We start from the raw sequence: 27,962 nt of genomic DNA on the forward strand, positions 1-27,962 counted from the left end.
CTCCACGCAGCATGCAGCTGTATTCTTTCTTTTCTCATCCTTGTTTTTCTTACAAGTAAGCAGAGCTCCCCGAAGTGCACTCACTTTCCAAACATGTACACGTCTGGACGTGAGCGATCACTTCTGTCTGTAATGGATCCTTGTGTCCCAGGTATTTTCCTTGTGTATCACGCTATTCAACTTAGGACTCCTAATGCATGATTCATGTGTGTTTAAACAGTCATTGCCTAATTGGACTGTTTCACCTTTGGGATGCAAGTGAGTATTCAAAACAGATGTACAGAAAACATCATCAGCATGTGCAGAGTAATCCCGCAACTCCAGCGTCGTACAAGGAATGAACATCCTGAGACTCAAATGATGCCCAGCCAGAGCTATGATTTCCGCTAAACTGCAGTGTCTTCTCAGTTTGCAGAACCATTTGTTTAATTCAGTATTTACTGAACATCTACTGGGCAAGGCCCCATGAGTTGTAGAAAGGGGATTGGATGTGGGCCCTACTAAAGGGAGCTTACAGTCTGGTGGGACATAGAATATGTTTATGAATAGTTACAGCACCGGGTGGAAGGTTAGAAGGAGGACCTTAAGACTGATTTAGAAGAGAGATGGAAAGGCCATTGTGAAGTGGCCTCACATGAACCGTGAGTGTGTGGATGGGCCTGAGTGGGGGAAGGCAGGGAGTAAGGAGCTTGCAGTTACCGGGGGCAAGCAAGTTACACAGAGCTTGTCAGGAGCCCTGTGGGGGCTGTGCGAGGCCTGAGTCACCCACACAAGCATGAGGAGGTGAGCTCACTCTGGGGCCTGCGGCACCCCCATCTGTGAGCCTCCTGCAGTTCTTGCCCTGCGGGCTTTGCTCCCAGCACTGCAGCCCTGCACCTGCTTGCTGCTGCTTTTGGCCTGTGAGGCTGTGAAGCCAGAGGAGTGTCCCCAAATTCTAGATATTTATTTACAAAAATGTGATTTGAACCTAATGATCTGTGGGCAGATGGCAAATAGGAAAGAAACTAAGGTGGCTGACTCTGAACATTGCAGTCATTTTCATTTCATCTCATTTGCAGCCCATCCAGGGCCTTAGAGGACATGCAGGTGACTCATCACAGAGTCCGAACCCTTCAAGTGGGTCATGCCTGAAAAATGGATGAGGACTCTTGCTCTAAGGGATGTTAGTGAAGGGACAGTGTCGGGCCTGTCCTTTTCTGAGAATTCTTAGAACCACTTGCACATAAATAGAACCTGAAGAAACGGAAACTTGGCTTGAAGATGTCTTATAGGGAGAAAGTATTGGTATGTGTGTGTATTTATGCATACTTCAAAAAAAAAATGACACCCTGTTTCTGGAAACTGCTTTAGAAGTTAGGCTCATAATTGCTACATGATTCAACCACCAAATTACTGAAATGTTCCCCTCAAGGAGTATTTGACATTTTGTAGAAATTTTAATAGACTGAAGTGAATATGTCAAAAATTCAAACATTTTAAATTCTTTCACTTATTCATACTTTACTTTAGAAGGAAGAAGAGCTTCCAGTAGGTTTCTTTTTTTTTCCTTGACTTAAAAATATTGGGTGGGGGTCAGAGACTAACCTCCAGGAGGACTCAGGACTTCTACCACGATGTCCTAACAGATTTCCCAGGTGGCAGCCAGGTGTTAAAGTACCACGCACTCTCAGTCCCTTTTTATCCTGTCAACCAATTTTTGGTTATTTTAGAAAATGCCATATGGCACGGTGATTATGTATTTGGGTTCTATAGTTAAACTGCCTGGTTCCAGCTCCCAGCTCAATCATTGACTGTATAATAATCATGGCATTGCTAACCTTCCCTGTGCCTTAGCTTTTCCATCTGTTTAATGGGCTTGATAATAATGCCTGTCTCACATGGTTGCCATGACGATGAAGCAATACTTGTGAAATGCTCAATGCAGGGCCTGACACGTAACACTCAGTCAGAGCTGGCTTTCTTTTTGCTTCCCTCTTCGCCTCTCTTATTTATCCACCTGCAGGAGGATAAACACAAGGATGGCTATTTGAAGAGCATCAGCCTGGCTGCTTTTTCTCTTTTTCTAACAGCTGGGGTAGAGGGGTTTGAAATGTGGTTAGGATTTGAGTTGTCTCTTAATTTTCAAATATCCCAGCTGCCTCTGCCTCATCAACAAGAAAATTTAATTTATCAAAACTTTAACTTACCCAGGACGACTCTCTCTCTCTCTCTCTGACATAATGTGCAGCTGAGCTTTCTCCCTGGATGTGAGGTCTCTCCTGCCTTTGCCTTTCTGAATGGCTTTGCCTGTGATTCAACTCACCAGTTCCCTTGACTCTGTCTCCATCATCCTTCATCATTTGTTCATTCTTCTTTCTCTTTTTCATGCCTTCTTTATTCCTTAAAACCTCCTTAAAACCAGAGATCATAAAAACCATCATTTTAAAATCGGAATTTTAAATTTCGAATGGATTTTCTTTTGTAAATTGCTTCTTACCACACAACACCTAAACTCTATGGGAAGGCAGTTTTAACTCTCTTATTTTGCCCAACTTGAAGTTGTCAGCATGAAATCGAGATGACAGCTTTTAAATACGTGGAGTTTGGAACACGGTATAAACGGAAATTTTTGTAGCCACGCATGGCTTTTTGTAATCTACCGGTAGTATATTTCCAAGCTAATATTCTTCACACACATGTTCAGATCCAAGATAAATATCCAGCAGCCATCCCTGTGAAAGTCTTGCTAAAAATGAATCATTCAAGACATTTATGCCAGGAAATTTAGGTTTTAAAGGATATCATACAATAAAACAGAAGTCACTTAAGTACCAGTGTTCATTAAATTCTACTCAAGTGATACATATAAAAGCAGTCACTTCTATAGATAGTTTTTGTTTTCTTTTGGACTTGTTCACCCCAAATTTTCAAGATGTTTAGAAATTTAAAATCTTGTCCTCTTTAGCATGGGTGAACCAGGAGAAGTAGTTTACCATTTGAAATGGTGTCATTCAGTATTTGAAAGACCGAAATTTCCTATGAGACTTCCAAAGTATCTACTTTAATTAGCTTTAGTGCATAAATTAGTCAAGTCACCATTCAGAGTGCCTCTGTCTTTAAAAATGAGCTGGGAGAGAGTTTGAGGCACAGAGAGGAGGCTGTGTGATCACTGTATGGGCCAGAAGGGGAGCAAGGAGAACAAGATGAACCCAAGACCCCCGCCAGTCCCTCATTCAGCAGGACTCTTCCTTTAAAAAACCTCTTCCCTCTGCTGTCCCAGCCCCCAGACCTTCCTTCGGAGCCCAAGACAACCCAGCCTCTACTCCATTTCCTCTTCCCACCAACTCCCAGACGTATCTTTCATGTTTTCTTTTACATCTTACATTAATACATTAGTGACATCCAAGAGGCTGTGGGCTAGGACAAAGGAGAACAAACAGGGGCTCTGAGCCTGAAGTCCTTCATCTGAAAGATGGAGAGGATTAGAAATGATGTGTGTGCATACAGGTCCTGGCACACGGTTAGCTCAGACTCTGTCGTCCTAAAATGCTCCCCTTTCCTTCCTGTGATTTTTACATGTATATATGAATATGCAGCTGTGATAGGAGAAAGCTATTAAATGATAACTATTTACAGTCATGCTACACACCCACACACATAGACACACCCCACCACACCACGAGGAAGAGCATCCTGCTGTTGAAAAGCTTGACTGCACTGTCTTTGTTGTGAGGAGCAGAGAACTGGATAGAGCTGCAGATTTGAAGCAGTTGAGAGCTTTACCTCCTAAAGAGAGAGAAGGGAAAGGGGGCTGGCTGGGACCTGGGCGAGGGAGATGCGAGAGGGGGAGGGATTTGAGTTAGCTACCTGTGTAAGTGAGGCTTGGGAGAAGACTTGGGGAAAGCTTTATTCTCTGTCGTGCTGTGCGCACCCCACTCCACTCCCTAAGAAATGTTCACAAGGTCTGTGTTACACTCCAGGATGTTAGGAGCTGGATGCCTGTAGTAGACCGTACATGATGCTAAAGGTGTTTTTGGTATCAGTGTCCTCACAGTGGGCACAAAACAGGAGTGGCAGGCATCAAAGGCTCAGGTTCTAGCAGCCTCTTCCCTTCCTACTGATATTTAATGTTATAGGCAAATGTAAGTTCATATTTTTTTTAAAAATTGAGACAGCCTGAGTGGTAACTTCAGTCAGTTCCCCTCCACTTGCAAGTGGCAATGGCTTTAGCTTTTGTGTAGTACTCTTTCTAATTCTTCGGGTTCAGAAGCAACATATATTTTTTGCTTTTGTGCTGGGTCTTCATCGCTGCTTGGGCTTTTCTCTAGTTGTGGCAAGTGGGGCTCCTCTCTATTTGTGGACTTCTCGTTGCAGCGGCTTCTCTTGTGGGGCACATGCTTCAGTAGCTGTGGTTCCCAGGCTCCAGAGCACAGGCTCAGTAGTTGTGGCACATGAGCCCAGTTGCTCTGAGGCATGTGGGATCCTCCCAGACCAGAGATCGAACCTGTGTCTCCTGGCAGACACAGGCAGATTCTTTAGCACTGAGCCAGCAGGGAAGCCCTTCAGGAAAATTTTTTATTTTTTAAAAAAAACAGCGTCAAAATTTTTAGGAAAAGTTTCTGCTTCCTTTAATGACCAAGTACTTCCTATTGAACTGCTGCTGCTGCTGCTAAGTCGCTTCAGTCGTGTCCGACTCTGTGCGACCCCATAGACGACAGCCCACCAGGCTCCGCCATCCCTGGGATTCTCCAGGCAAGAATACTGGAGTGGGTTGCCATTTCCTTCTGCAATGCATGAAAGTGAAAAGTGAAAGTGAAGTCGCTCAGTCGTGTCTGACTCTTAGCGACCCCATGGACTGCAGCCTACCAGGCTACTAACTCACCACAAAGAACAACTATAGATGCTGGACAAAGTATAAAACACAGCCACTTCAAGCCACCAGGGCATGATTGGAAAGCAGCAGAAACTGAAGTAGGGTCTACTTTGGTGGGGAGGATCTTCCCATTCTTTTACGGCTTTTAGCTTGATGGCATGTCCCATTTGCTGTCATGTAAGGCAGAAAAAACTCATAGAAACCCACGATTTCTATCAAACCCATAGAGGTCATAGTTTGGGATAACCACAGCAGCTAGAAAGTGGAGAAGAAAATTCTAGTAAGGAGAGACACAGATAAGGGAACCCCAGATTCTGTGTACAAATTCTCCCCAAATCTCTGGCTGACCCTTGACTATGCATGCCTGGGACAGACTCCCAGGAGCCCATTTAAGCCTTAAATACTCAAAACTTTATATCTTCTCTAGGTAGCATCTACTTTTTTAAATGATGCAAGTAAATTCTTGGTTTATTGAGCTCTTGGTTTGGTGTGCAGCTGTGTGCTGGGGCAAGGTAAGTATGGTTGAAATATGACTTTGAGGCCATCATTTCAGATATTAGTGAAATTCCATACACACATGAAACCGTAACAAAGATGTATATGTGCAAACATGAAGTAACACAGGCCACATTCAGGGCCAAAGGTCTGTCACGCACGCAGTGGGACTTTGCCCTGAAAGAGTTGTATTAGTTTCCGAGGGCTGCTATAACAAATCATCACAGACCGAGTGGCTTGAAACAACAGAAATTTACTTTCTCACAGCTCTAGAGACTGGAAGTTTGAAATTAAGGTGTCAGCTGTGTCATGCTCCCTCTGAAGTCTCAGAAGAATCCTTCCTTTCCTCTTTCTAGCTTCTAGTGGTTACTAGCAGCCCTGCCTCCATCTTCATATGTCTCTTCTGTCTGCCTTCTGTCTACATGTCTGTCTCCATGTGGCCTTCTTATAAGGACGCGAGCCATTGAGTTTAGGGCCCACCCTAATCCAGGATGACGTCATCTTAACTAGTTGCAAGGACCTTATTTCCAAATAAGGTCACATTCTGAGGTTCTTGGTGGTGGTGGTGGTGTAGTCACAAAGTCATATCCAACTCTTTGCTACCCCATGGACTGTAGCCCACCTGGCTCCTCTGTTCATAGGATTCTCCAGGCAAGAATACTGGAGTGGGTAGCCATTTTCCCCCTCTAAGGGATCTTCCTGACCTTGGGATTGAACCCGAGTCTACTGCTTGGCAGGCAGATTCTTGACCGCTGAGCCACCTGAGAAACCCTCTGAGGTTCTTAAGTGGACATACATTTTTGAGAGGGTAAGGGGGACTCTTTTCTACCCAGTACAGAGGTGAATGAAAAGTATTATGAAATATCCAGAACTTTAAGTTCTGGATCTAAATAATCCTTAAATATTGAAGTACTCTCTATCTTGTGAAACTGTTTTTCAGGAAAGTGTATTATGTGTTATTATGATGAATACCTAATTACTTATGACTCATCTATATTTTAACTTTTATATATGTTGTCATTAGAAGTAACAACAGTTTAATCTTATCGTTAACATTTAAAATTAAGACTCTGCTAAGTAATCCTGGCCTTTTCCTGGCTATTTCTCCCTTCCATTGTTCCAAATGAGTAAAGTTAAATGAATTTGGGGGAGAATAGGGTTATAAAGCCCTTGACATAATCTGTTCTCTAAAGCAAAGCTATTCCATTAAGGAGACCTAAATTTAGGTTGTCAAAGCCCCATAGACTGAAAAGCTAGTTGTTAAAACTTATAATGAGTTTCAATGTTGCTGCATTTGGAAATGCCTGCATCTCAGTGCTGGCCCTTGTACTAGATTGCACTAGATTGCTCTCGGAGAGGGATGGGGCAATAAGGGACTCTTGTCTTTGAGGCTATCATTTCAGAGATTAGTTGGAAATCCATATTTTTGACCTTCACAAATTCTTAAATTGTAAATTCATAGCAGTTGTAATTTGTTAAAAAAAAAAAAAGTATATCAACAAATCACCTAATGACAGATCAGAGATGATTGATTTAAAATATTTAAATCAATTTAGAAGAACCAAAGAGGAAACATCCTCTCTCACCCCCTCCTCCACCCCTATGCCAGCCACCCTGGCATTTTCTTAACAATATCCCTGAGTTAGAGAAAATGCAAATGAAGCTTTTGAGATTCAACTTAAAGTGAAAACATTTTGCAGCTGTCATGGCTAATTTGACGATAAATATAAGTACCAGTCATTCTCTTAATATATTTCTTGAATAAGAATCTTAGCGGTGAGAAAAACATTGCCTCCAGAGTGCCTGCTGACGGGCTAAATCGTGAGATGTGTGTTTGTGTTTCCCTGTGCCTGGAATCGACTGTCCGTGGTGTGAAAGTGATCACAGATATAACACTTGAAGTTGGTGCTGAGACTCAGCTGCTGGCGCGAGAGGAGCATCCCCACAGGATTTTGTGCACAATTAGTCTCAGTTCTGCTGAGGCCAGTCTAAGGAAAAGGCACTCTTAATGGGATTTGTTAGATATACTTTACTACTTTTGGTTTTACAGCTTTTATTCAGTCAAGATTTCTTTTCTTGAGTGCCTGCTGTGTTTCAAGAATTAGGCATACCAAAGGAGTAAGACAAGATCCCTGTCCCCCCACCCTGCCCCCATGACAAATTAGTAGATCATTACAACATCTTGAGAGGGGTAGTATGCCCAGAATACTATGGAAGATCACAGGAGAGCATCTAAAGCTAACTTTAAAGAAGTGTACAAAGCTCTGTTCATACAAACATGACTTCTGTGTCTTAATAATTGAATTCAACAGTGTTACCTATAAGGAGGAAATGTATTCTAGTAAACTTTTTTTTTTAAGATAAGATTTGCCAAAACCACTGTGCTCTAAAAATAAATCAGTGTAATGACTGATCTGGGAAATCTTAATTATTTCCTTAATTAATTCAGTAGTCAGGTCTTGGAAGAATTAATGACCCACTCACCAAAGTCATTGTGATAATACTCAATTTAAAGATAACTTTTCAACCTATTCTCCCAGCCTCCTTACTGAATTGAAATTGTGGACCTTGTCTTCCAGTTCTACTTACCAGTCACACCTCTCTTCAGATTTGTCACTGAAACACTGTATTTATAAACACCTAAATATTTCTTTGATCTATCCCATTTTTATCCTCATCATCATTATCTTAGTCTGCGTGTCCATCAAAGCTCATCTGGGGACTTCCCTGGCCATCCAGTAGTTAGAAGGCATGGGTTTGATCCCTGGATGGGGAGCTAAGATCTTACATGCTGGGCAGCACAGCCCACAAAAATTTGGAAATCATTTTTTTAAAAAAAAGCTCATGTGGATTGTTACAATGACTTTCTATCTGATCTTCCTTTTTGAAACATAGAGTCATGTTCTTGTTTTTAAATGAATTTTTATTGGAGTATAGTTGCTTTATAATATTGTTAGTTTCTACTGTACAGCAAAGTAAATCAGCTATACATATACATACAGCCCCTTTTTTTGGATCTCCTTCTCATTTGGGTCACCACAGAGCACTGAGTTGAGTTCCCTGAATTATACAGTAGGTTCTCATTAGTTACCTGTTTTATACATAGTATCACTAGTGTATATAGGTCAATCCCAATCTCCCAATTCCTCCCACTCCACCCCCTTCCCTTTTTGGTGTCCTTTTACTTGTTCTCTATGTGTCTCTATTGCTCTTTTGTAAAGAAGATCATCTATGCCATTTTTCTACATTCCATATTAAGCATGAATATACAATATTCATTTTTCTCTTTCTGACTTACTTCACTCTCTTAGAGTCTTACCGTCTTCCAATCCTCCACCAACATGAAACCCGTTTACATCTTATTCCCACTGAAAATCTTGGCATCCCTTGCCATCACTGACAGGATAAAGTCTTTAGCATAGCATGTGCAACCATTCAGCACCTGACCCTTATCTGCCTCTCTGTATTTCACCTTGATCTCCAGCAACAGATTTTGTGCCATGGCAGGTGGTAAAGTTACTAGAACATGCCCTGCTCTGGACATGCTGTTCCCTGTGCGTTTCTCCCACTCATGGGCTGGCAAGCTCTGTGCATCCTCCAGGACTCGGTCTGTCAATCCCTTCCTTTGTGAGATCTTTCTGGCAGTCTAATTCCGTCCCACTTGCCCTGTGCATACCTCTGTTATGAAATTTATCTCCTCACTGTAATGTGTGAGAAGTACTTCCCCTCGCCAAAATAAGGTTCACCTCTAGTGAAGGGGAAATTGAGAGGATCACCCCTTCACTCTTCATCTCTGGAGCCCTCCTGGACAGGGAGATGAGGTGTCAATCATATGGCTGCAAAAGAATTCTTACATGAGGTGCAGGAAGGACTTGAACACACAGAGAGGCTGCTTAGAGCCCGTCCCATTGGCTCTGTCCTCTCACACAGTCTGATGTCATGTGCTTTCCTAGGTAGGCACCTTTGATAAGTTAAAAAGAGCACCTTGGAGAACATGTTAGACACTCTACCTGAGGAGAAAGACCACAGAGCCCAATAAACTTGCTGTTGATGCGTCATTTTTCTGGGGCAGCAACATGTCTTGCTGTGATCTGATGACTTCCTCTGGCCTATACTTGTATTAAAGATTAAGGATGCCTGGAGTGTACAAAGGAAGAACAAGATTGACAACAGCCTCGAGAGGGATGGAAAGAGCACATGTGACCTCTCGTGTAACACCCAGCCCCTGGCTCAGCTCCCTCATCCAGGGGTTTCAGGGTTCATTACCAGCTGATCTCTGACCTCCTGTGTATAAAGACTTGAAAATGTTCTGATCCCATCAAAAAAAAATTTTTTTTTAAAAAACATAAGAAATCTGGTTTTAAATTCTGCTTATTTCTTATTCATCATTTTCAAACACTGTTGACCAAGTTATTGGTTTCCTGTTAGGTTTTGAGAAATTTTCCCCCTTTGCTTAGCCTCATGGAAAAGCCTGGCATCTCTTTTTTTTCAGCTGGAATGGCTTTCTTTTTTTAAATTTTGGTTGCACTGGGTCTTCGTTGTGGCACATAGTCTTAGTGTCCCCACAGCATGTGGGATCTTAGTTCCTTGACCAGGGCTCAAACACATGTCCTCTCCATTGAAAACCCCATGGGACCACAAGGGAAGGTCCCAGGAGTGGTTTTCTGCTTGAAGAAGGCCGATAGTACCCAGGTCTGAGAGTCAAAAAAAATTTCAAGCAGTGGGCTTGAGCTGTGCATTTGGACATAAAGTCCAAGGATTATAAATCCAACCCCAAAGTGCATGGAAGGATGGAGCCATAGGTTGCTTCCCCAGGGGCCATATGAGAAATATCAATAAATGGGAGTCCAGCATAATGTAAGGATGTGAACTTTGGGGCAAGGCAAGCCTAAATTTCAGCCCTGTATACTAGTTGTGTGGTCCTAGATATGTCATTTAATTCATTAGGCCTTGGTTTCCTCTTTTGTAAAATAACATTAATAGAAAGCTTTTGAATGGAATTGTTAGCATTAGAGAGAATGTTTGTAGAATGTTTTGCACATTTCTCTTAAGAAATAGTAGTTATGATTTTGGTTTTGTGTTGAGAGTGACATAATGGATTCTGATGTCCCACCCAATCCCTGAGGGGTGACATTGGCAGTGGTCCACATCCCATGATTGCCCAGGGAGGGTATACAAGGCCTGGCTGTTTTGGTTCTGAAGGACTGTTCTAGCTCCAGAGCTCAGTGTGGTTCAGCCAAGTCGACCCCAGGCCTGCATCACAGTTTGCCTTCTCCCTCTGCCCAGTCCAGCTTTCTTTCCATGAGTGTCAGTTCCACGAGCACTCCTTAAAAACATCCTGTGTGCTAAACCCCATTCCAGAGCCACTTCTGTGTAACCTGTGATAAGTGATAAGGCAGATATCCAATCCTGTGTTATTTATCACCTATTGATCTGAAGCCTGAAGATCCTGGGCACCTTGGCCAGGTGTCAGGAAGTGTTTTAGAAAAACAGGCAGAGCATCAGAAAAACTGTGAGAGAAAGAAGAAACACCTAGAGACATGAAATTTGCCCGCAGGGAGATGTCTGATAATTTCCAGAAGTTAAAAACATCCTGAATCCTATTCCCCATGATCCTAGGAGCACGGCAATGTTTTCCAACATCAGCTCCCTGAAAGGAACTTGGCTCTGAGATTCACATCAATATAATTACACAGATGTAATGATTAGTCTCTTCCAGTATTGAACGTTTAATTCCCTTTCCAATGGCAGAGGCCCAGCTAGAGACCTTCCTGGAAGCAGCGCTGTGGTTCCCTTGCCCTGGAAGGATCTAAGAGGACTTTTCCGTAGTTCACAGCAGAATGTAAAATGACCAGACTGACTGTGTTATAATAGTTTCACGTAAATGGTCTTCACTGTCTCAGACCTGCTAGAGGCAGTTTCCAGAATTGAATGAATTCTGTTTAGTTACTCTTCCCATTTACTTTGAGCAATGGCCCTGAGTTTTTTTAAATTAATTAAGCTAACGATAAATGTCTTAATAAACATTACTTTGTAAAATTAGTGGATTTACCCTTTTTTTCCCACTTCCTTTTTTAATCCTTTTAGACAAACCTAGACTTTGATAACTTTGGTCTTAAGACAAACCTGGAGTGTGATAACTCTGGTCGACTGGAAAGAGAAGCAGAGACTCTGGGCCACAAGGGGACATGAGATCATTTAGACAGAGGGAAACTGAGGCTCAGAGAGAGAGATGACTTGCCCAAGAGATGGCACTGAGGATTCACCTTTCCTTCCTCCCTCATGCCCCAGCTCCCTGCTCAAAGCTGAACACAGAAGACTTGCCTCCCTGGCATGGAACCCATCTCATACCCATCCACTTCCCCATCCCCTGATAGAGGCGCATCTGTATCCTCACCCAGCAAAGAGAAAGAAGTCTGTTGGCCATGACAGCCCAGACAGAGCGCTGACTGAGAAGCTGAAGGAGCACAGATCGGGAAGGAGGCAGCAGCAGGCAGAGGTCCGGGGCAGCTGCCAGCCCACCTCCTAGACGAGAGACCCTGGAGGCCAGGAGAGAAATGTTCTGAAACAGACTCTGGCCACTGGCAGAACTGAGGCGAAAAGGGAGCTCTTTCTCCGAATTGGGTTTGATGATACCTGCCAGCTTTATTTTCTGATGATCTAGTTCATGGCAAAAGGGCAGTGAATTTTGTGCCACTTAGTCCTTGGAAGTAGATGGTAATTGGGGACTTGAACTTTGCAGCCAGAATTGGGCAGCTGCCCACTGTCCTGAAAGGCAGAATTTGGAAACCTGGCAGGAAGGAACAGAGTTCCTCTGTAGTATTAAATTTCCAAGCCTAGGGCACTGAAGTTGGTACTCTTGGAACAGGAGAACGTGAACGATAAATAAAAGTGAGAATTGTGCCAACAGAGCTGGATTGTCATGGAGTTCAAATACCTACTTTCTCTCCCCCATACTCCCACAGGCTTTGCCCTGTAAGCTGCTAGTGACCAACAGGTGCTGGAGAAGGGTGGACCTAGTCCTGTGAGCCCCAGACATCAGCTTCGGCATCACTGGATCTCGTTAGGCCCCCTCCAAACCCACTGAACCAGATAGTCTAGAAGAAGGGCCCAGCATTCTCTTTTAACAACTTTCCAGGTGATTCCAACGCAGGCTCCACTTGGAACCACTGATCCAGAGCATGGTATGGTGTTGAATTTATTAAGGAGGCTTTGTTTTCAAGAGAGCTAGCCATTACCTCCTACCTCACCTCTCCTCTCCACCCTGCTCCACCACTGACATAGCTACTGTTGGAAGATTTGGGGTTTGCCCTATTGCTTCCCCAGGTCTCAGCATTTGCACAGTAGACCATCTTCCCACCATCTGCTTGTCTTCTGGCCCCAGCTGTCTCACTCCTCTCCTGGGACTTCCAGTTTTGTTGTTCCAATGAGGTTGTCTCCACTTAGTGCTGGGAAAGGGTGTAGGGCATCCATCAGTGGGACCATAGACCAAGAGCTGGCCCTGGAGCCCTCCCTCAGAGTCCTGTCTGCTCTGATGAGAGACTTTTCAAGGGAGGCCCTGGCTGTCCTTCTCAGGAGAAGCAGTGAGAAAAACCAGTCTGGTCCTAGCTAAGGACGCCAGCAGCTGTGAGTGACTGGGTGAGCTCCAGGGAACTTGGGCATTCGAACTGGGAGCCGTGAGCTCTACCTGTCCCTACCTCCCCCTTCGCCTGCCAGCAGGATGGGCAGGCATCTGCAGACGCCAGGAGGAAGTCCACTGGATTCTTTTCCCATGTAGGTTATTAGAGAGTATAGAGTAGAATTCCCTATGCTGTACAGAAGGTCCTTATTAGTTATCTATTTCATATATAGTAGTGTGTATATATCAATCCCAGTCTTCCAACTTATCACTTTCCCCCCGAGTAACCATAAATTTGTTTTCCACATCTGTGACTCGATTTCTGTTTTGTAAATAAGTTCATCTGTACCATTGTGTTTTAGATTCCACATATAAGCAATATCATATGATATTTGTCTTTCTCTGTATGACTTACTTCACTCAGTATGAGAATCTCTAGGTCCATCCGTGTTGCTGCAAGTGGCATTATTTTGTTCTTTTTAATGGCTGAGTAATATTCCATTGTGTGTATGTACCACAGCTTCTTTATCCACTCCTCTGTCAGTGGACATTCGGTTGCTTCTATGTCTTGGCTATTGAAAACAGTGCTGCAGTGCACACTGGGGTGCACGTGTCTTTTTAAACTGTGGTTTTCTCTGGATATATGCTCAGGAGTAGGATTGTGATCATATGGTAGTTCTATATTTAGTTTTTTAAGGAACCTTCATAGTGTTCTCCATAATGGTTGTATCAATTTACATTCCCACAAACAGTGTAGGAGGGTTCCCTTTTCTCTACACCCTCGCCAGCATTTATTGTTTGCAGGTTTTGTGCCATTCTGACCAGTGTGAGGTAATACCTTGTTGTAGTTTTGATTTGCATTTCTCTAATAATTAGTGATTATTGAGCATTTTTCATCTGTTTTTTGGCCATCTGAGGGTCTTTGGAGAAGTATCTATTTAGATCTTCGGCCTGCTTTTTGTTTTCTGTTGTTCAGTCACTGAGTCATGGCTGACTCTTTGCGACCCCATGGAATGCAGCATGCCAGGCTTCCCTGTCCTTCACTATCTCCCAAAGTTTGCTCCAACTCATATCCATTAATTCAGTGAGGCCATCCAACCATCTCATCCTCTGTTGCCTTCTCCTTCTTTCCTCAGTCTTTCCCAGCATCAGGGTCTTTTTCAGTGAATCAGCTCTTCACATCAGGTGGCCAAAGTATTGGGAGCTTCAGTATCAGTCCTTCCAGTGAATATTCAGGATTGACTGGTTTGATCTCCTTGCTGTCCAGTGCTCTCTCAAGAGTTTTCTCCAGCATCACGGTTAGAAAGCATCAGTTCTTCAGTGCTCAGCCTTCTTTATTGTCTAAATCTCATATCCATATGTGACTACTGGAAAAATCATAGCTTTGACTATAGAGACCTTTGTTGGCAAAGTAACGTCTCTGCTTTTTAACATGCTGTCTAGGTTGGTCATAGCTTTTCTTCAAGGAGCAAGTGTCTTTTAACTTCATGGCTGCAGTCACCATCTGCAGTGATTTTGGAGCCCAAGAAAATAAAATCTGCCATTGTTCCATATTTTTCCCCATCTATTTGCCATGAAGTGATGGGACCAGATGCCATGTTCTTAGTTTTTTTAATATTGAGTTTTAAGCCAGCATTTTTGCTCTCCTCTTTCACCTTCATCAGAGATTTTTGCTTGAGTTGTTTGTTTTTTTGATATTGAGCTGATGAGGTGTTTGTATATTTTGGATATTAATCCCTTGTTGGTTACTTCATTTGCAAATATTTCTCCCCTTCTATGGGTTGTCTTTTCATTTTGATTATGGTTTTCTTTGCTGTGCAAAAACTTTTAAGTTTAACTAGGTCCCATGTGTTTATTTTTGTTTTTATTTTCATTAGGCAGTGGATCAAAAAAGATACTGCTGCAAAATTGTGTCAGAGAATGTTCTGCCTGTGTTTTCCTTTAAGAGTTTTATAGTGTCTGGCCTTACATTTAGGTCTTCAATCCATTTTGAATTTTTTGTATGTATGGAGTTAGAGTGTTCTAATTTTCATTTTTTACATGTAGCTATCCAGTTTTCCCAGCACCACTTATTGAAGAGACTGTATATTCTTGCCTCCTTTGTCACAGATTAGTTGACCATAGGTATGTGGATTTATCTCTGGACTGTCTATCCTGTTCCACTGATCTATATTTCTGTTTTTGTGCCAGTACCAAACTGTTCTGATCACTGTAGTTTTATAGCGTAGTCTGAGGTCAGGGAGCCTGATTCCTCCAGCTTCATTTTTTTCTTTCTTAAGATTGCTTTGGCTGCTCGGAGTCTTTTGTGTTTCCATACAAATTGTAAAGTGTTTTGTTCTAATTCTGTGAAAAATGTCATTGGTAATTTGATAGACAATATATTGAATCTGTGTATTGCTTTGGGTAGTACAGTCATTTTGACAATATTGATTCTTCCAATTCAAAAACATGGTGTAGCTCTCCATCTGTTTGTATCATCTTTTATTTCTTTCATCAGCATCTTACAGTTTCTGCATACAGATCTTTTGCTTCCTTAGGTTTATTTCTGGTGTTTTATTCTTTTTGATGCAATGGTAAATTGAATTGTTTCCTTGATTTCTCTCTCTGATCTTTCACTGTTAGTGTATAAGAATGTCAGAGATTTCTATGTATTAATTTTGTATCCTGCAACTTTACTGAATTCATGGATGAGTTCTAGTAGTTTTCTGGTTGTGTCTTTAGGATTTTCTATGTACAGTATCGTGTCACCTGCAAATAGTTGGTAGTTTTACCTGTTTTCCTATTTGGATTCCTTATTTCTTTTTTTTTCTTCTCTGATTGCCGTGGCTAGGACTTTCAAAACTATGTTGAATAAAAGTGGTGAGAATGAGCACCCTTGTCTTGTTCCTAAACTTAGAGGAAATACTTTCAGCTTTTCACTGTTGAGAATGTTAGCTGTCAGTTTGTTGTATATGGCTTTTATTATGTTGTGGTAGGTTTCTGGAGAAACCTGTATGCCCACTTTCTGGAGAGTTTTTAACATAAATGGATGGTGAATTTTATCAGAAGCTTTTTCTGCATCTATTGAGATGATCATATGGTTTTTATTCTTCAGTTGGTTAATGCAGTGTATCTCATTGATTGATTTGCATATATTAAAGAGTCCTTACGGACATGAGTTTGGGTAAACTCCAGGAGTTGGTGATGGACAGGGAGGCCTGGCATGCTGCGGTTCATGGGGTTGCAAAGAGTCGGACATGACTGAGTGACTGAACTGAACTGAACTGAAAGAGTCCTTGCATCCTTGGAATAAATCCCACTTGATCATGGTTTATGATCCTTCAAATGTGTTGTTGGATTTGGTTTGCTAGTATTTTGTTGAAGATTTTTCTGTCTGTTTTCATCAGTGATATTGGCCTATTATTTTCTTTTTTGTGGTATCTTTTGTTTTGGTATCAGGGTAATGGTGCCTTGAAGAATGAGCTTGGAAGTGTTCCTTCCTTGGCAAATTTTGGAAGACCTTCATAAGGATAAATGTTAACTCTTCTCTAAATATTTGATAGAACTCACCTGTGAAACCATCTGGTCCTGGACTTTTGGTTTTGGGGGGAGTTTTTTGATCACAGTTTCAATTTTAGTATTTGTGGTTGGAATGTTCATATTTGCTATTTCTTCCTGCTTTAGTCTTGAAAGTTTGTACCTTCCTAAGAATTTGTGGACTTCTTCTAGGTTGTCCATTTTATTGGTCTATAGTTGCTTGTAGTAGTCTCTTATGATCTTTTGTATTTCTGTGCTGTCCCTTGTAACTTCTGCTTTTTTGTTTCTAATTTTCTTGATTTAAGACCTCTCTCTTTTTTTCTTGATGAGTCTGGCTAAAGGTTTATCAATTTTGTTTACCTTTTTTAAGAACCAGATTTTAGTTTCACTGATCCATTCTATTGTTTTCTTCATCTCTACTTTCTTTCTATTCTGATCTTTATGATTTCTTTCCTTCTACTAACTTTGAGTTTTATTTGTTCCGCCAAGCCTCCGAAAGGTTTGGGTTAATTGCATATATTTGATGTTTTCTACTTCTGACCTTGTCTGGGAAAAATAACTTTGGAATAAGGAGAAGATGCAAATCTGTGCCTTGAGAGCCCCATGGAAAACATTTCCAAAGTGGTGGCCATCCCCACAAGCTCAGGGTGCTGCAAAGGTGGACACGTAGCCAGGCCCCACCTGAGTGTTCTTGTCCAGGGAGAACACAGCCTCGTCACTAAGGCCTTGTCATGGACAAGTCCACTCAGCCTAAAGGAAGAAGAGGTTACAGGAGGCAGAGGAAGTTAGTCGGGAAAATGCACAGGGTCCTTATGCCTATTATGTCTCTGGTTTTGATCCTCATAGTAATCCTGTGAGAGATGTAGTGTTAACCTTGTTTTGTAGCTAAAGAAACAGACACTCAGATAGATTAAGGGACAGGTCCGAGGTCGCAGGCTGAGGGGAGCCAGGACAGGGCTTTGGCTCCAAGCCCAGGGCTCATCCTCAGTGAACCTTCCCAGGGCCCTTCCCCTCTCTGCTCGCCTTGCCTCCACCTCAACTCCAAGGGAATACAAGTGACCTGACAGGATAATTGAAAAGGAGATTGTACCAGGACTCAGAATTCCTGGCCTCTTTCATCATGGGATGTGTCCCGCTCAGAATTCACCACGTTTGTTGGTAGCGGCCAGTAAACAGTTTCCCGCTGAAGGTCAGAGAGGCTGAGGGAAACGCTGCAGGCTTATGAGAACCAGTGAGGATGCTGAGCTTGACACGGCGCTTCTGACCTTGGCCACACAGGCCACTCCCCTTAACCCCAGAAATTCCTGGGCTTGACAAATAGCATGTGCATTTGTCCTTTGGAAAAAAAAGACAATAAAATGTATTGTCAGTTTACTGTTTTTAGGGTTGGGTGCAAGGGGATGTCTGTTTTTTTTAAGTAATTTGTTTTTTTAATTTGTTTTATTGAAGTATAGTTGATTTACAATGTTGTGCTAATTTCTGCTGTATAGCATAGTGATTCAGTTATGCACATATACATTCTTATTAATATTATTTTCCATTATGGTTTATCACAAGATATTGAATATAGTTCCCTGTGCTATACAGTAGGACCCTGGTGTTTATCCATTCTGTATATAATAGTTTGCATCAGCTAATCACAAACTCCCAATCCATTCCCCCTCCTCCCTCCCCCTTGGCAACCACAAGTCTGTTCTGTCTGTGAGTCTATTTCAGTTTCATAGATAAGTTCATTTGTGCCATGTTTTAGATTTCACATAAAAGTGATATCATATGGTATTTGTCTTTCTCTTTCTGACTTCACTTAGTATGATAATCTCTAGATCCATTCATGTAGCTGCAAATGGCAGAATTTCTTCCTTTCATGCCTGAGTAGTATTCCATCGTGTATATGTAGCATGTCCTCTTTACCCATTCATGGGTCAACAGACATTTAGGTTGTTTCCATGTCTTGACTGTTGTGAATAGTGCTGCTGTGAGTATAGGGGTGCATGTTATCTTCTTGAATTATCTGTGCCTAGTCGCTCAGTCGTGTCCAACTCTTTGTGACCCCAGGGACTGTAGCCCACCAGGTCCCTCTGTCCGTGGGGATTCTCCTCCAGGCAAGAATACTGGAGTGGGTTGCCATGCCCTCCTCCAGGAGATCTTCCCAACCCAGGGATCAAACTCAGATCTCCAGCATTGCAGGCAGATTCTTTACCGTCTTTTGAATTGTAGTTTTGTACAGATATATGCCCAGGAGTGGGATTGCTAGATCACATGGAAACTCTACTTTTAGTTTTGTTTTTTTTTTTTAATTAATTTATGTATTTGGCTGTGTTGGGTCTTAGTTGCAGTGTGCAGGATGTTTCACTGCTGTGCACAGACTCCAGTTATGGTGCATGGGCTTCAGTAGTTGTGCCATGCGGGCGAAGTTTCTCAAACCCATGTCCCCTGCATTGCAGGGTGAATTCTTAACCACTGGACCAACAAGGAAGACCCTATTTTTAGTTTTTTGAAGAACTTCCGTACTCTTTTCCATAGTGGCTGTACCAGTTTACATTCCAAGGGAGTGTTTATTGCCCCCCAAATGCTGGGCTTTCCTTACAAATTATCTGACATAATGTTGTATAGAAGGCATAGTTTTAAGAGAGGGTGTGTGTGTGTGTGTGTGTATGTGTAAGAAAGAGAGAATATGAGCTTCACACATAATGCTGAGTTGGTTTTTTTTTGGCTGAGTTTTCGTAATTCTACAGCTGTGACATGACTAGTCCACTGAGATATTCAATACTGGCTGGAAAAATACAACTGAAACTTATTCAATCAGCAACAAGAAACAATGACACTTCTAAGAGTCACTTTACTATAAAGGTGGCCTCACTGTAGGAAAGATGAACGTGCTTGCTCTTCTTCAGGCTCAGCTCAGATTTTTTTTTTTCTTTCTAGTAACTTTCCCAAGTACAAGGAATCCACACAGGAGCAGGGGCGCCTTGGCTGTGGAAACATCATCACTGATAACTCAATAAGTCTAGCCCTCTCCTTAGCCCTGCTCTTATGAGCTGTCTGACAGCTGCTTTGAGGGGTCTGCTCAGAGGATCTTAATCGCCCCTGTGGAGTCTGGCTTGGGCCATCTGTGCTGACAGAACATGTAGCCCTCCCTCCCGTGACGCTGAGTTGGGCACAGTGACCTCCGTGTTGCAGGTGGAATGTGTTTTCCCTGCCCTGTGTGCATGTCCTCTGCCCACCACACCGCGTGGCGCCGAGCTCGGCCAGTTCTCTGACCTGAGCCAGGACTGCCAGCGTGGCTCCCTGAGGCTCCACGCCTGGCATCAGAACCTACAGACAGCTCTTTGCATCATGGAAAGCACCCCGACTCTCTCAGTCTGCCTGTAGAGCAGGGAGGAGCAGGCTATTGGTTCAAGAAGGTGCTGCGTTTATTAAGGACTAGCCTGGAAGGTGGCTGCAGGAGTCCGGGTGTGTGCTGTTCCTTTCTCCCTCTGAACTCCGACTTCCCTCCTTAGGCTCCGGTCTCTCCCCCAAGAAGCCACATGGCCACTGGTCCCAGTGCGGTGCTGGGACCTCCTGGTGCTACAGTCTAGATACCAAGTGACTGCACGGGCCCCAGCCTTGCTGCCAAGCCCTGGAGTCTGTCTCCGCTGAGAGTTGGGAGCGAGGGCTCCTCTCTGGCCCTGCACTGAGCTGCCCAGCATTTCTCCATGGAGTTGAACATCCCCACTCCTACCCCATCTCCTCCTGGAGTGAGCTGACTGCTTGTCTAGCTGCAGCCTCAGCAGTTCCTGGACAGATTTTGTTGGTTTACAACTAAGCAAGAAAAGTGGGCTCCTGGGCCTGGAGCTTGGCAGGAGTTCGGGCCCTTCAAAGAAAATGGAAATGGAAAGTGCAGCGGTGAAGAAATCTGGGGCCCTGCTGGTCGCATCTGTGCCCCTCTCCTGGCTGTGCCCCAGAAGGCCAGGCTGCTGTAGCGTGCAAACAGCAGGGCAGGACGGCACCCCGGGAATTGATTCACACTTCCCGGCTCCGCGTGCTCGGGCCCCGGCCCTGAGAAGATGAGCTAACGTGGCCGTCCCCCGTGACATTAAAGTGCTTTCTCTCAGCATCTGCTCCTGAACCCGGCAGCTGGAGGGGCCCACATGCCCTTGGAGGACACGGATGAGAAAGCCAGTCTTGGGCCCACAAAAATGTAAAGTTAGGCCAGAACAGAGGCTGGGGTTTCCTCCCACCCCTGGTGCCTCATCCCTCTGAGACCCCCAAGGACAACTCATTCCACTCTTGCTCCCTCCATCCTGGCATCCAGGCCTTTCCATACCCCTGGACTCTTGTGTTTTGGGCAGGGGGCTGGTGCCACCCACTGCAACCCTCCATCTCCTCTCTACCTTCTAGAAGGGCCCAGAAGCCATGGCAGCTCCCCTTAACTGCCTGGGACCCAGGATCTGAGGAGGTTGTGGTGTCTCTTGCCCTCTTCATGACTCAGGTGGTTTGCACTTGCAGTCTGCCTGCCTTCCGGGTAAGTGGGATTGCACAGGGTGAGGCCCCAGTGAGCAGGGGGCTTTCTACATGTTAGCCCCTCTGATCAGAGTGCACCAGGCCAGAGTCCCTGGAATCAACCCTGTGATGGGTTTAAAAAAAAAAAAAAAAGCTGTTCTCCTGCCCAGGGGTATTGATTGTGAAGCAGAAAATGTGATTAACCTTGAACAGTTTATGTCACTGGCCCAAGCCTGCCTCCTGCCTCAGTGCCTTCACTGGAGAATAGACAAACCATGGAGAACCAGACCAGGCACTCCAGGAAGGTGCATGAGTATGAAGTCTCCAGACCTCAGAGTTGCAAAACGGTTCTGAGGGCTCATGCATCATTCTGGGCACCGTCTAGACAGAATTAAGAGGTTGCGTGTCTATGCACTACTATTTTTAAATATGTGTGTAGGTACTACTATGGTTCATAAAATGTAAACTTATGTTTTAGATGGGTGCTTCATACGCTTTTTTGCCCTTACTCACGTCCTTGTGAGGAGAATAACCTCCGAGATTTAGCTGGATTCAGGTGCTCTGCCTCGGCTCGCTTGTCCCAAAGATAAACAGCCTTGGGCTTGGAGCCCCGACTCTGTGACTAAACAGTAATCACCTGTCAGCGTGAGCGCCTGTTTCCCCAGTGTAATCAATGACACAACATCCAACACAGAGCACCCGGGTGAGTGTAGTGCCAGGGCGACTGTAGCCAAGGAGAAAGGAGGTAGGCTCACTGGGCTTTGCCGTCGCACCAGAGGATAAGGCTGGCTGCCAGAGAATAATCCAGAAAGGCCCAGCTTAAGGCGGGGAGACCACGGAGAGGGACTCCTAGGACACGGCAGGCATCTGTAAGTGCAGGCCAGGAAGTTTTCAATCTCCGAATGCTAGGCCCTGCCAGAGGTCTGTTGTGGGAACCCACCACGAGGTCCACCTGAATGTGACTTCCCCCCAAAGGCTTCCTGGGGCCTGGCCACCAGCTGCAGACCTGGTGCTCCAAGGGAGGGCTGATTGCAAGTCTGTGTGGTAGGTGCCTCCGTGGTGCCTTTGTGTTTCTGCTGGGAATTTAAACTCCATGGGGTTCTGCTCTAAGGAGGAGCTCTGCCCACACCTCCCTCCCCTCCTTTCCTCCAGCCTTGGAGACACAGCAAGGGAGATGCCTGTCTTCATTAGTCTCCACGAGTAGCTCAAAACCATGCATCCAGCACAGGTAGGGTAGGCAGGAACCTGAGAGAACTCTCACTTCATGGTGGGGAGCAGGGTTTTCACCAGATACTGGGAAGTAGAAAAAGACCCTTTTGTACTGATATAAGGGATGTACATGTGAGGCTGTTATTGTTGTTGTTTTTTGTGACTACCTGGAAAAAAGCCAGTGCTTCCTTTTCCTTCCTGTGAAGAGGAACAACTCCGAGGTTGGATCTACTGAAGTTAACGTTCTTACCAGCTAAGATCCATGCAAGTGTATTTGAGCCACCAACTCATGAGACTAAGTTGTTTTTATGGAAGACATAGTTCTTATTAAAAAGCCCATGTGATTTCTATCACAGAAGCACGATTTCCCCATGGCTGCCTCAATTCAGTTCAGTTCAGTCGCTCAGTCGTGTCTGACTCTTTGCGACCCCATGAATCACAGCACACCAGGCCTCCCTGTCCATCACCAACTCCTGGAGTTTACCCAAACTCATGTCCATCGAGTCGGTGATGCCATCCAGCCATCTCATCCTCTGTCGTACCCTTCTCCTCCTGCCCCCAATCCTTCCTAGCATCAGGGTCTTTTCAGTTGAGTTAATTCTTCCCATGAGGTGGCCAAAGTATTGGAGTTTCAGCTTCAGCATCAGTCCTTCCAATGAACATCCAGGACCAATCTCCTTAGGATGGACTGGTTGGATCTCCTTGCAGTCCAAGGGACTCTCAAAAGTCTTCTCCAACACCACAGTTTAAAAGCATCAATTCTTTGGCACTCAGCTTTCTTCACAGTCCAACTCTCACATCCATACATGACTACTGGAAAAACCATAGGCTTGACTAGATGGACCTTTGTTGGCAAAGTAATGTCTCTGCTTTTCAATATGCTGTCTAGGTTGGTCATAACTTTCCTTCCAAGGAGTAAGCGTCTTTTAATTTCATGGCTGCAATCACCATCAGCAGTGATTTTGGAGCCCCAAAAAATAAACTCTGTCACTGTTTCCCCATCTGTTTCCCATGAAGTGATAGGACCAGGTGCCATGATCTTAGTTTTCTGAATGTTGAGCTTTAAGCCAACTTTTTCACTCTCCTCTCTCACTTTCATGAAGAGCCTTTTTAGTTCCTCTTCACTTTCTGCCAGAAGGGTGGTGTCATCTGCATATCTGAGGTTATTGATATTTCTCCCAGCAATCTTGATTCCAGCTTGTGCTTCATCCAGCCCAGCGTTTCTCATGATGTACTCTGCATATAAGTTAAATAAGCATTGTGACAATATACAGCCTTGACGTACTCCTTTTCCTATTTGGAACCAGTCTATTGTTCCATGTCCAGTTCTAACTGTTGCTTCCTGACCTGCATACAGGTTTCTCAAGAGGCAGATCAGGTGGTCTGGTATTCCCATCTCTTTCACAATTTTCCACAGTTTATTGTGATCCACACAGTCAAAGGCTTTGGCATAGTCAATAAAGCAGAAATAGATGTTTTTCTGGAACTCTCTTGCTTTTTCGATGATCCAGCGGATGTCGGCAATTTGATCTCTGGTTCCTCTGCCTTTTCTAAAAGCAGCTTGAACATCTGGAAGTTCACGATTCGCGTATTGCTGAAGCCTGGCTTGGAGAATTTTGAGCATTACTTTACTAGCATGTGAGATGAGTGCAATTGTGCGGTAGTTTGAGCATTCCTCAGGCTCCTGCTAATATGGTTGTTGTGTGCAAGAAAGCCAACTTCTTCAGCTATTAAAACTCCCCCCAGGGCACTTCCCTGGTGGGCCAGGGAAGTTAAGAATCCGCCTGCCAGTGCAGGAGACACAGGTTCCATCCCTGGTCCAGGAAGATCCCACACGCCGAGGGCCAACTCAACCTGTCCACCACGACTGCTGAGCCCACACACCCTAGAGCCCAGCTCCCCAACAAGAGAAGCCACCGTAATGCGAAACCTGCGATTAGAGAAGGCCCAAGCGCAGCAATGAAGACCCAGACCAGCCCAAATAAATAAAGAATAAATCTAAAACACTTACCCCAGGATAGACAAATTAGGGGTGTGGGACTAACAGACAACTATAGGGCTCCCCTCATAGCTCAGTTGGTAAAGAATCCGCCTACAGTGCAGGAGACCCTGGTTCAATTCCTGGGTCGGGAAGATCCCCTGGAGAAGGAAATAGCAACCAACTCCGGTATTCTTGCCTGGAGAATTCCCATGGACAGAGGAGCCTTGCAGGCTACAGTCCATGGGGTCACAAGACTCAGACATGACTTAGCGACTAAACCACCACCATATATAAAATAGGTAAGCAACAGGGATATATTATATCATGCAGAGAATTATACCCATTACCTTGTAATAACCTGTCATGAAGTATAGCCTGCAAAAATGCTGAATCACTCTGCTGTTCACCTGAAACTAACATAATCTTATAAATCAACTATACTTTGATTAAAAAAAGAAAAGAAACCTCGCCCCTAGCTGATCACAGTGTAGCAGCCAGCTTGGTACAAAGGAAAATTTGTAGAGAAAAATGTTCATAATATGCACTGTCTCTTAGTATTCCATTTCAATTGCTTTGAGAGAGAGAATAAGTATAGGACATGCTGCTTGAGATAGGGTTAAGCCTATTTCCTCTGTTTAAAAATGAGTTTAAGCTCTTCTCACCCTCCAGTCAATCAGTAAGGAAAGAGTTGACAGCCCTGCCCACAATGACAATTGTTCTTTGAGTCCTTTGAAAGACCTGGTTTTGTGGCCTGTCACGCTGAAGTTCCAGGGTGATTCACGACAAGGCTCTGTTTGAGAGTAGCTTTTTCTGGTGGGAGACCCAAGGGTGTAAGAATGGGGACCGCTGCCTCAGGGTTGTGTCATGGGAGGGAGTGCAAGGCCTGCAGAAGAGGAGGGAGAGGTGCCCACGTGACACCACCTTCCTTAGTTGACCTGTCCCCTCACTCATCCTTCCAATCCTGCAAGGATAAGCTTCTTAATATACATGCTGAAAGATTTGTTATCCTGCCCCAGTTCTTTTTGAAAAGTATCAGGTGAGCTGGCAGAAGGGAAATAGTGAGGGGTAAACTATTTTCTTTTATATTTTTTAAATGTATTTTTATTTATTTGGCTGTACTGGGTCTTAGATGCAGCATGCAAACTCTTAGTTGTAGCAGGTGGAATCTAGTTTCCCAACTAGGGATCAAACCTGGTCCCCATGCATTGGGAGCATGGAGTCTTAGCCATGGGACCATCAGGGAAGTCCCTGAGGGGTAAATCTTCTGAAGAGGTCTTGAAGATCTGCCCATTCTTGGAGCAGGGCCAAGCCCTCCCATAACACCCCATGGCCTTGGGCCTTGTCCCAGGTGAGATGCTTCGGAACTTACAAGACCACCTTGATTTCGATGCAGCACTAAACACAGATCCACCAGAGACGAGCATCTTGGCTGAGCTTCAGAGACCACTGGGGAGAGGCCCAGAGATGCTGACTTGCAGAGCTCCCGCTGTCCTGACACTTAGCTGCAAGTCATTCTCCTCCCAGCCCATTCCAGGCAGGTCCCTGAAGGAGAAGGTTATCAGTTTAGAAATGAGGGACCTAATTTCCTGACATTCTGTAAAACCTTCTGGCCACCCCTCCACCTGCTATTCATTGACTCAGCAAATAAGCATTGAGGATGTCCCTGCCATATGCCAAGCCCTGTGCTGGATTCTGGGGGATGGCTTCTGCCCTCATGAAAACTGTAGTCTAGAAAGGGAGTCGATGATAAATCAGTAAACAAATAATCAACAGTACATTGACAGACTGTGGTCGGTGTCATGAAGGAAATAAACAGGATAAATAAAGGAGCTATAAAGGGACGAGGAGGGGCCATTCTATAGGGGAAAGACTTCTCTGCACCAGAGACATGTGAGCTGAGACCTCAGGGAGATGAGGAGTGGAGGGAGAGCATCCCAGGCAGAGAGGACGCAAAGATGCAGAAGAGCCTCGGCATGCTCAGGAGCAGAGCGACTGTGGCCGGAGAGGAGGGAGAATGGTTTGGGGAGTTCAGAGAAGGCCAGAACTAGCTTATGCAGGGCCCTGAGGCTGCGGTCAGAATTGGACCGCAGGATTGGATTTTGTTCTGAGAGCAAGACAAGCTACTTGCTGACAGCGTTATGCAGGAGCGATAATGTAGTTAAAGATCATTGTGTGCTCACTGAAGTTAAAAACTGTGAGGCGTATGTATATGTGCTGCTATAGGAAGAGTCGCAAGAGACTGTGGGGAAAAATCCCAAGAAACAGAATACAGTATAAAATATGCCGCTGATGTTTTTTTTAAAAGAGAAGATGTATGTGTATATATAGGCTTGCCCAGGTATAAAATATAACCACATTAAGGATACACAAGAAGAAGAAAGAGGATCCAAGTTTGAGATGAACTTTTGGGAAGAGAACTTCTAACATAGTGTATTTCAAATTGTAGGTCACAGCTCAGGAGAGGTTCTGAAATTACCTTAGTGAAGTCACAGTTAGCACTTAAAATATCAACCTACATCTTGCCGAGTAAGGAGAGCATTTTGTGAAAGTTGTTTTAATTATTTATGTGTGTATACACTTAACACATGTACATATATATAAATTACATATACACATATTCATGTACATTTGTGTACATGTGTTGGCTTACAGTATAAAATGTTTTAAACTAAATGTTTGAATGTTTAGTTTGAAATGTTTGAAAAATATATCTTAAGGATCTTGACGGTGGAAAAGTTAAGAAACGTGACTTAGTGATTTTTCTCTAAGTTTTCTTTACTTCTGTCTTACTTTCCTCATCAGGCTTCTCTTCCAGATAATCCTCTTCAAGTTAAAAAGAAAAAAATCAAAACAAAAAAAGATACCCAAGAAGCTGGTAAGGGGTTGCTCCTGGGGTAGGGAACTGAAGCACAGGGCAAGTGAGGTCCAAGGGAGACTTACTGTTCGTAGTATATGCTTTTGTATAGTTGGATATCTTACTATGTGCCAGCATTACTTATTCAGTTAAAAAAAAAATTTGTCTAAATGGTGGTCACCCTGGCCGCCGTGTGAAGCGAGGGCAAGCCCAGAAGCACAGGACCGGCTAGAAGGCTCTGGCCGGGATCCCGGTGAGAGACGGTGGTGGCTTCACCTGTGGGGTTGGTGATGGGGATGGAGAGAAGCTAGATTCAGCATGTTCCACCCGAGTGTTGCAAGGAAAGCTGTGTGCACTAGAGGTGGGGACTGGGCATACCTGACTCGATCTGCCTTCTCTGACATCTTTGTGGAAGGAAGGGTTCTTGGGCTTCTTCCAGGTGCTAAAATCTTCAGCATTCCCAAGAATGTTGAATCCATCACAGCGTGGAGGACATGGTTATGGACATGTATCCCTTTCATATCCTCACACAACTGTCACAAGTGACCTTTAACGACCATCAAAACACAGTTACACCCCGTTTCTCAGTAGAGCTTGCTTTCTTTGCAGAGAGATGCCAAAGGCCAATACCTGTTTGACCTTCTCTGCCACCACCTGAATCTACTGGAGAAAGACTATTTTGGGATCCGCTTTGTGGACCCTGATAAGCAGCGGGTAAGTCCATATTCAAAGCACGGATAGGGGAGAGGGTCAGTCGGTAAGCTTGAGGCGCTAACTGTCATTCACATTCAGAGCTTAGCCTCAGGAGTCGGGGGACCAACTGGACCCTGCAGTTGGGTATCATCTCTTCAGATCGTATTGTAAGACCTGGAACACCCTGCAGCTGGGCTCCCCTGGCGTGGCCCATCGATTGTTAGACACCGAAATGGCAGCTTGGAGAGCTGAGGTTGTTGTT

At 44.2% G+C, this 27,962-nt stretch overlaps 1 protein-coding gene across 4 annotated transcripts in view; it reads left to right on the top strand.

The window, feature by feature from the left end:
* Nucleotides 1-27,962, top strand: part of FRMD5 (FERM domain containing 5) — a 315,270-nt gene that overhangs the window by 241,472 nt on the left and 45,836 nt on the right. For all 4 annotated transcript variants that reach the window (XM_081548308.1, XM_081548305.1, XM_081548307.1 and 1 more), the window contains exon 2: nucleotides 27,617-27,721. In XM_081548308.1, the coding sequence (XP_081404434.1) occupies nucleotides 27,617-27,721 (105 nt within the window). The remainder of the gene's footprint in view (nucleotides 1-27,616; nucleotides 27,722-27,962) is intronic.

This window comes from Giraffa tippelskirchi, chromosome 12, assembly GCF_054371585.1.
Source record: "Giraffa tippelskirchi isolate mGirTip1 chromosome 12, T2T-mGirTip1v1.2.pri, whole genome shotgun sequence".
NCBI classification, from domain to species: domain Eukaryota; kingdom Metazoa; phylum Chordata; class Mammalia; order Artiodactyla; family Giraffidae; genus Giraffa; species Giraffa tippelskirchi.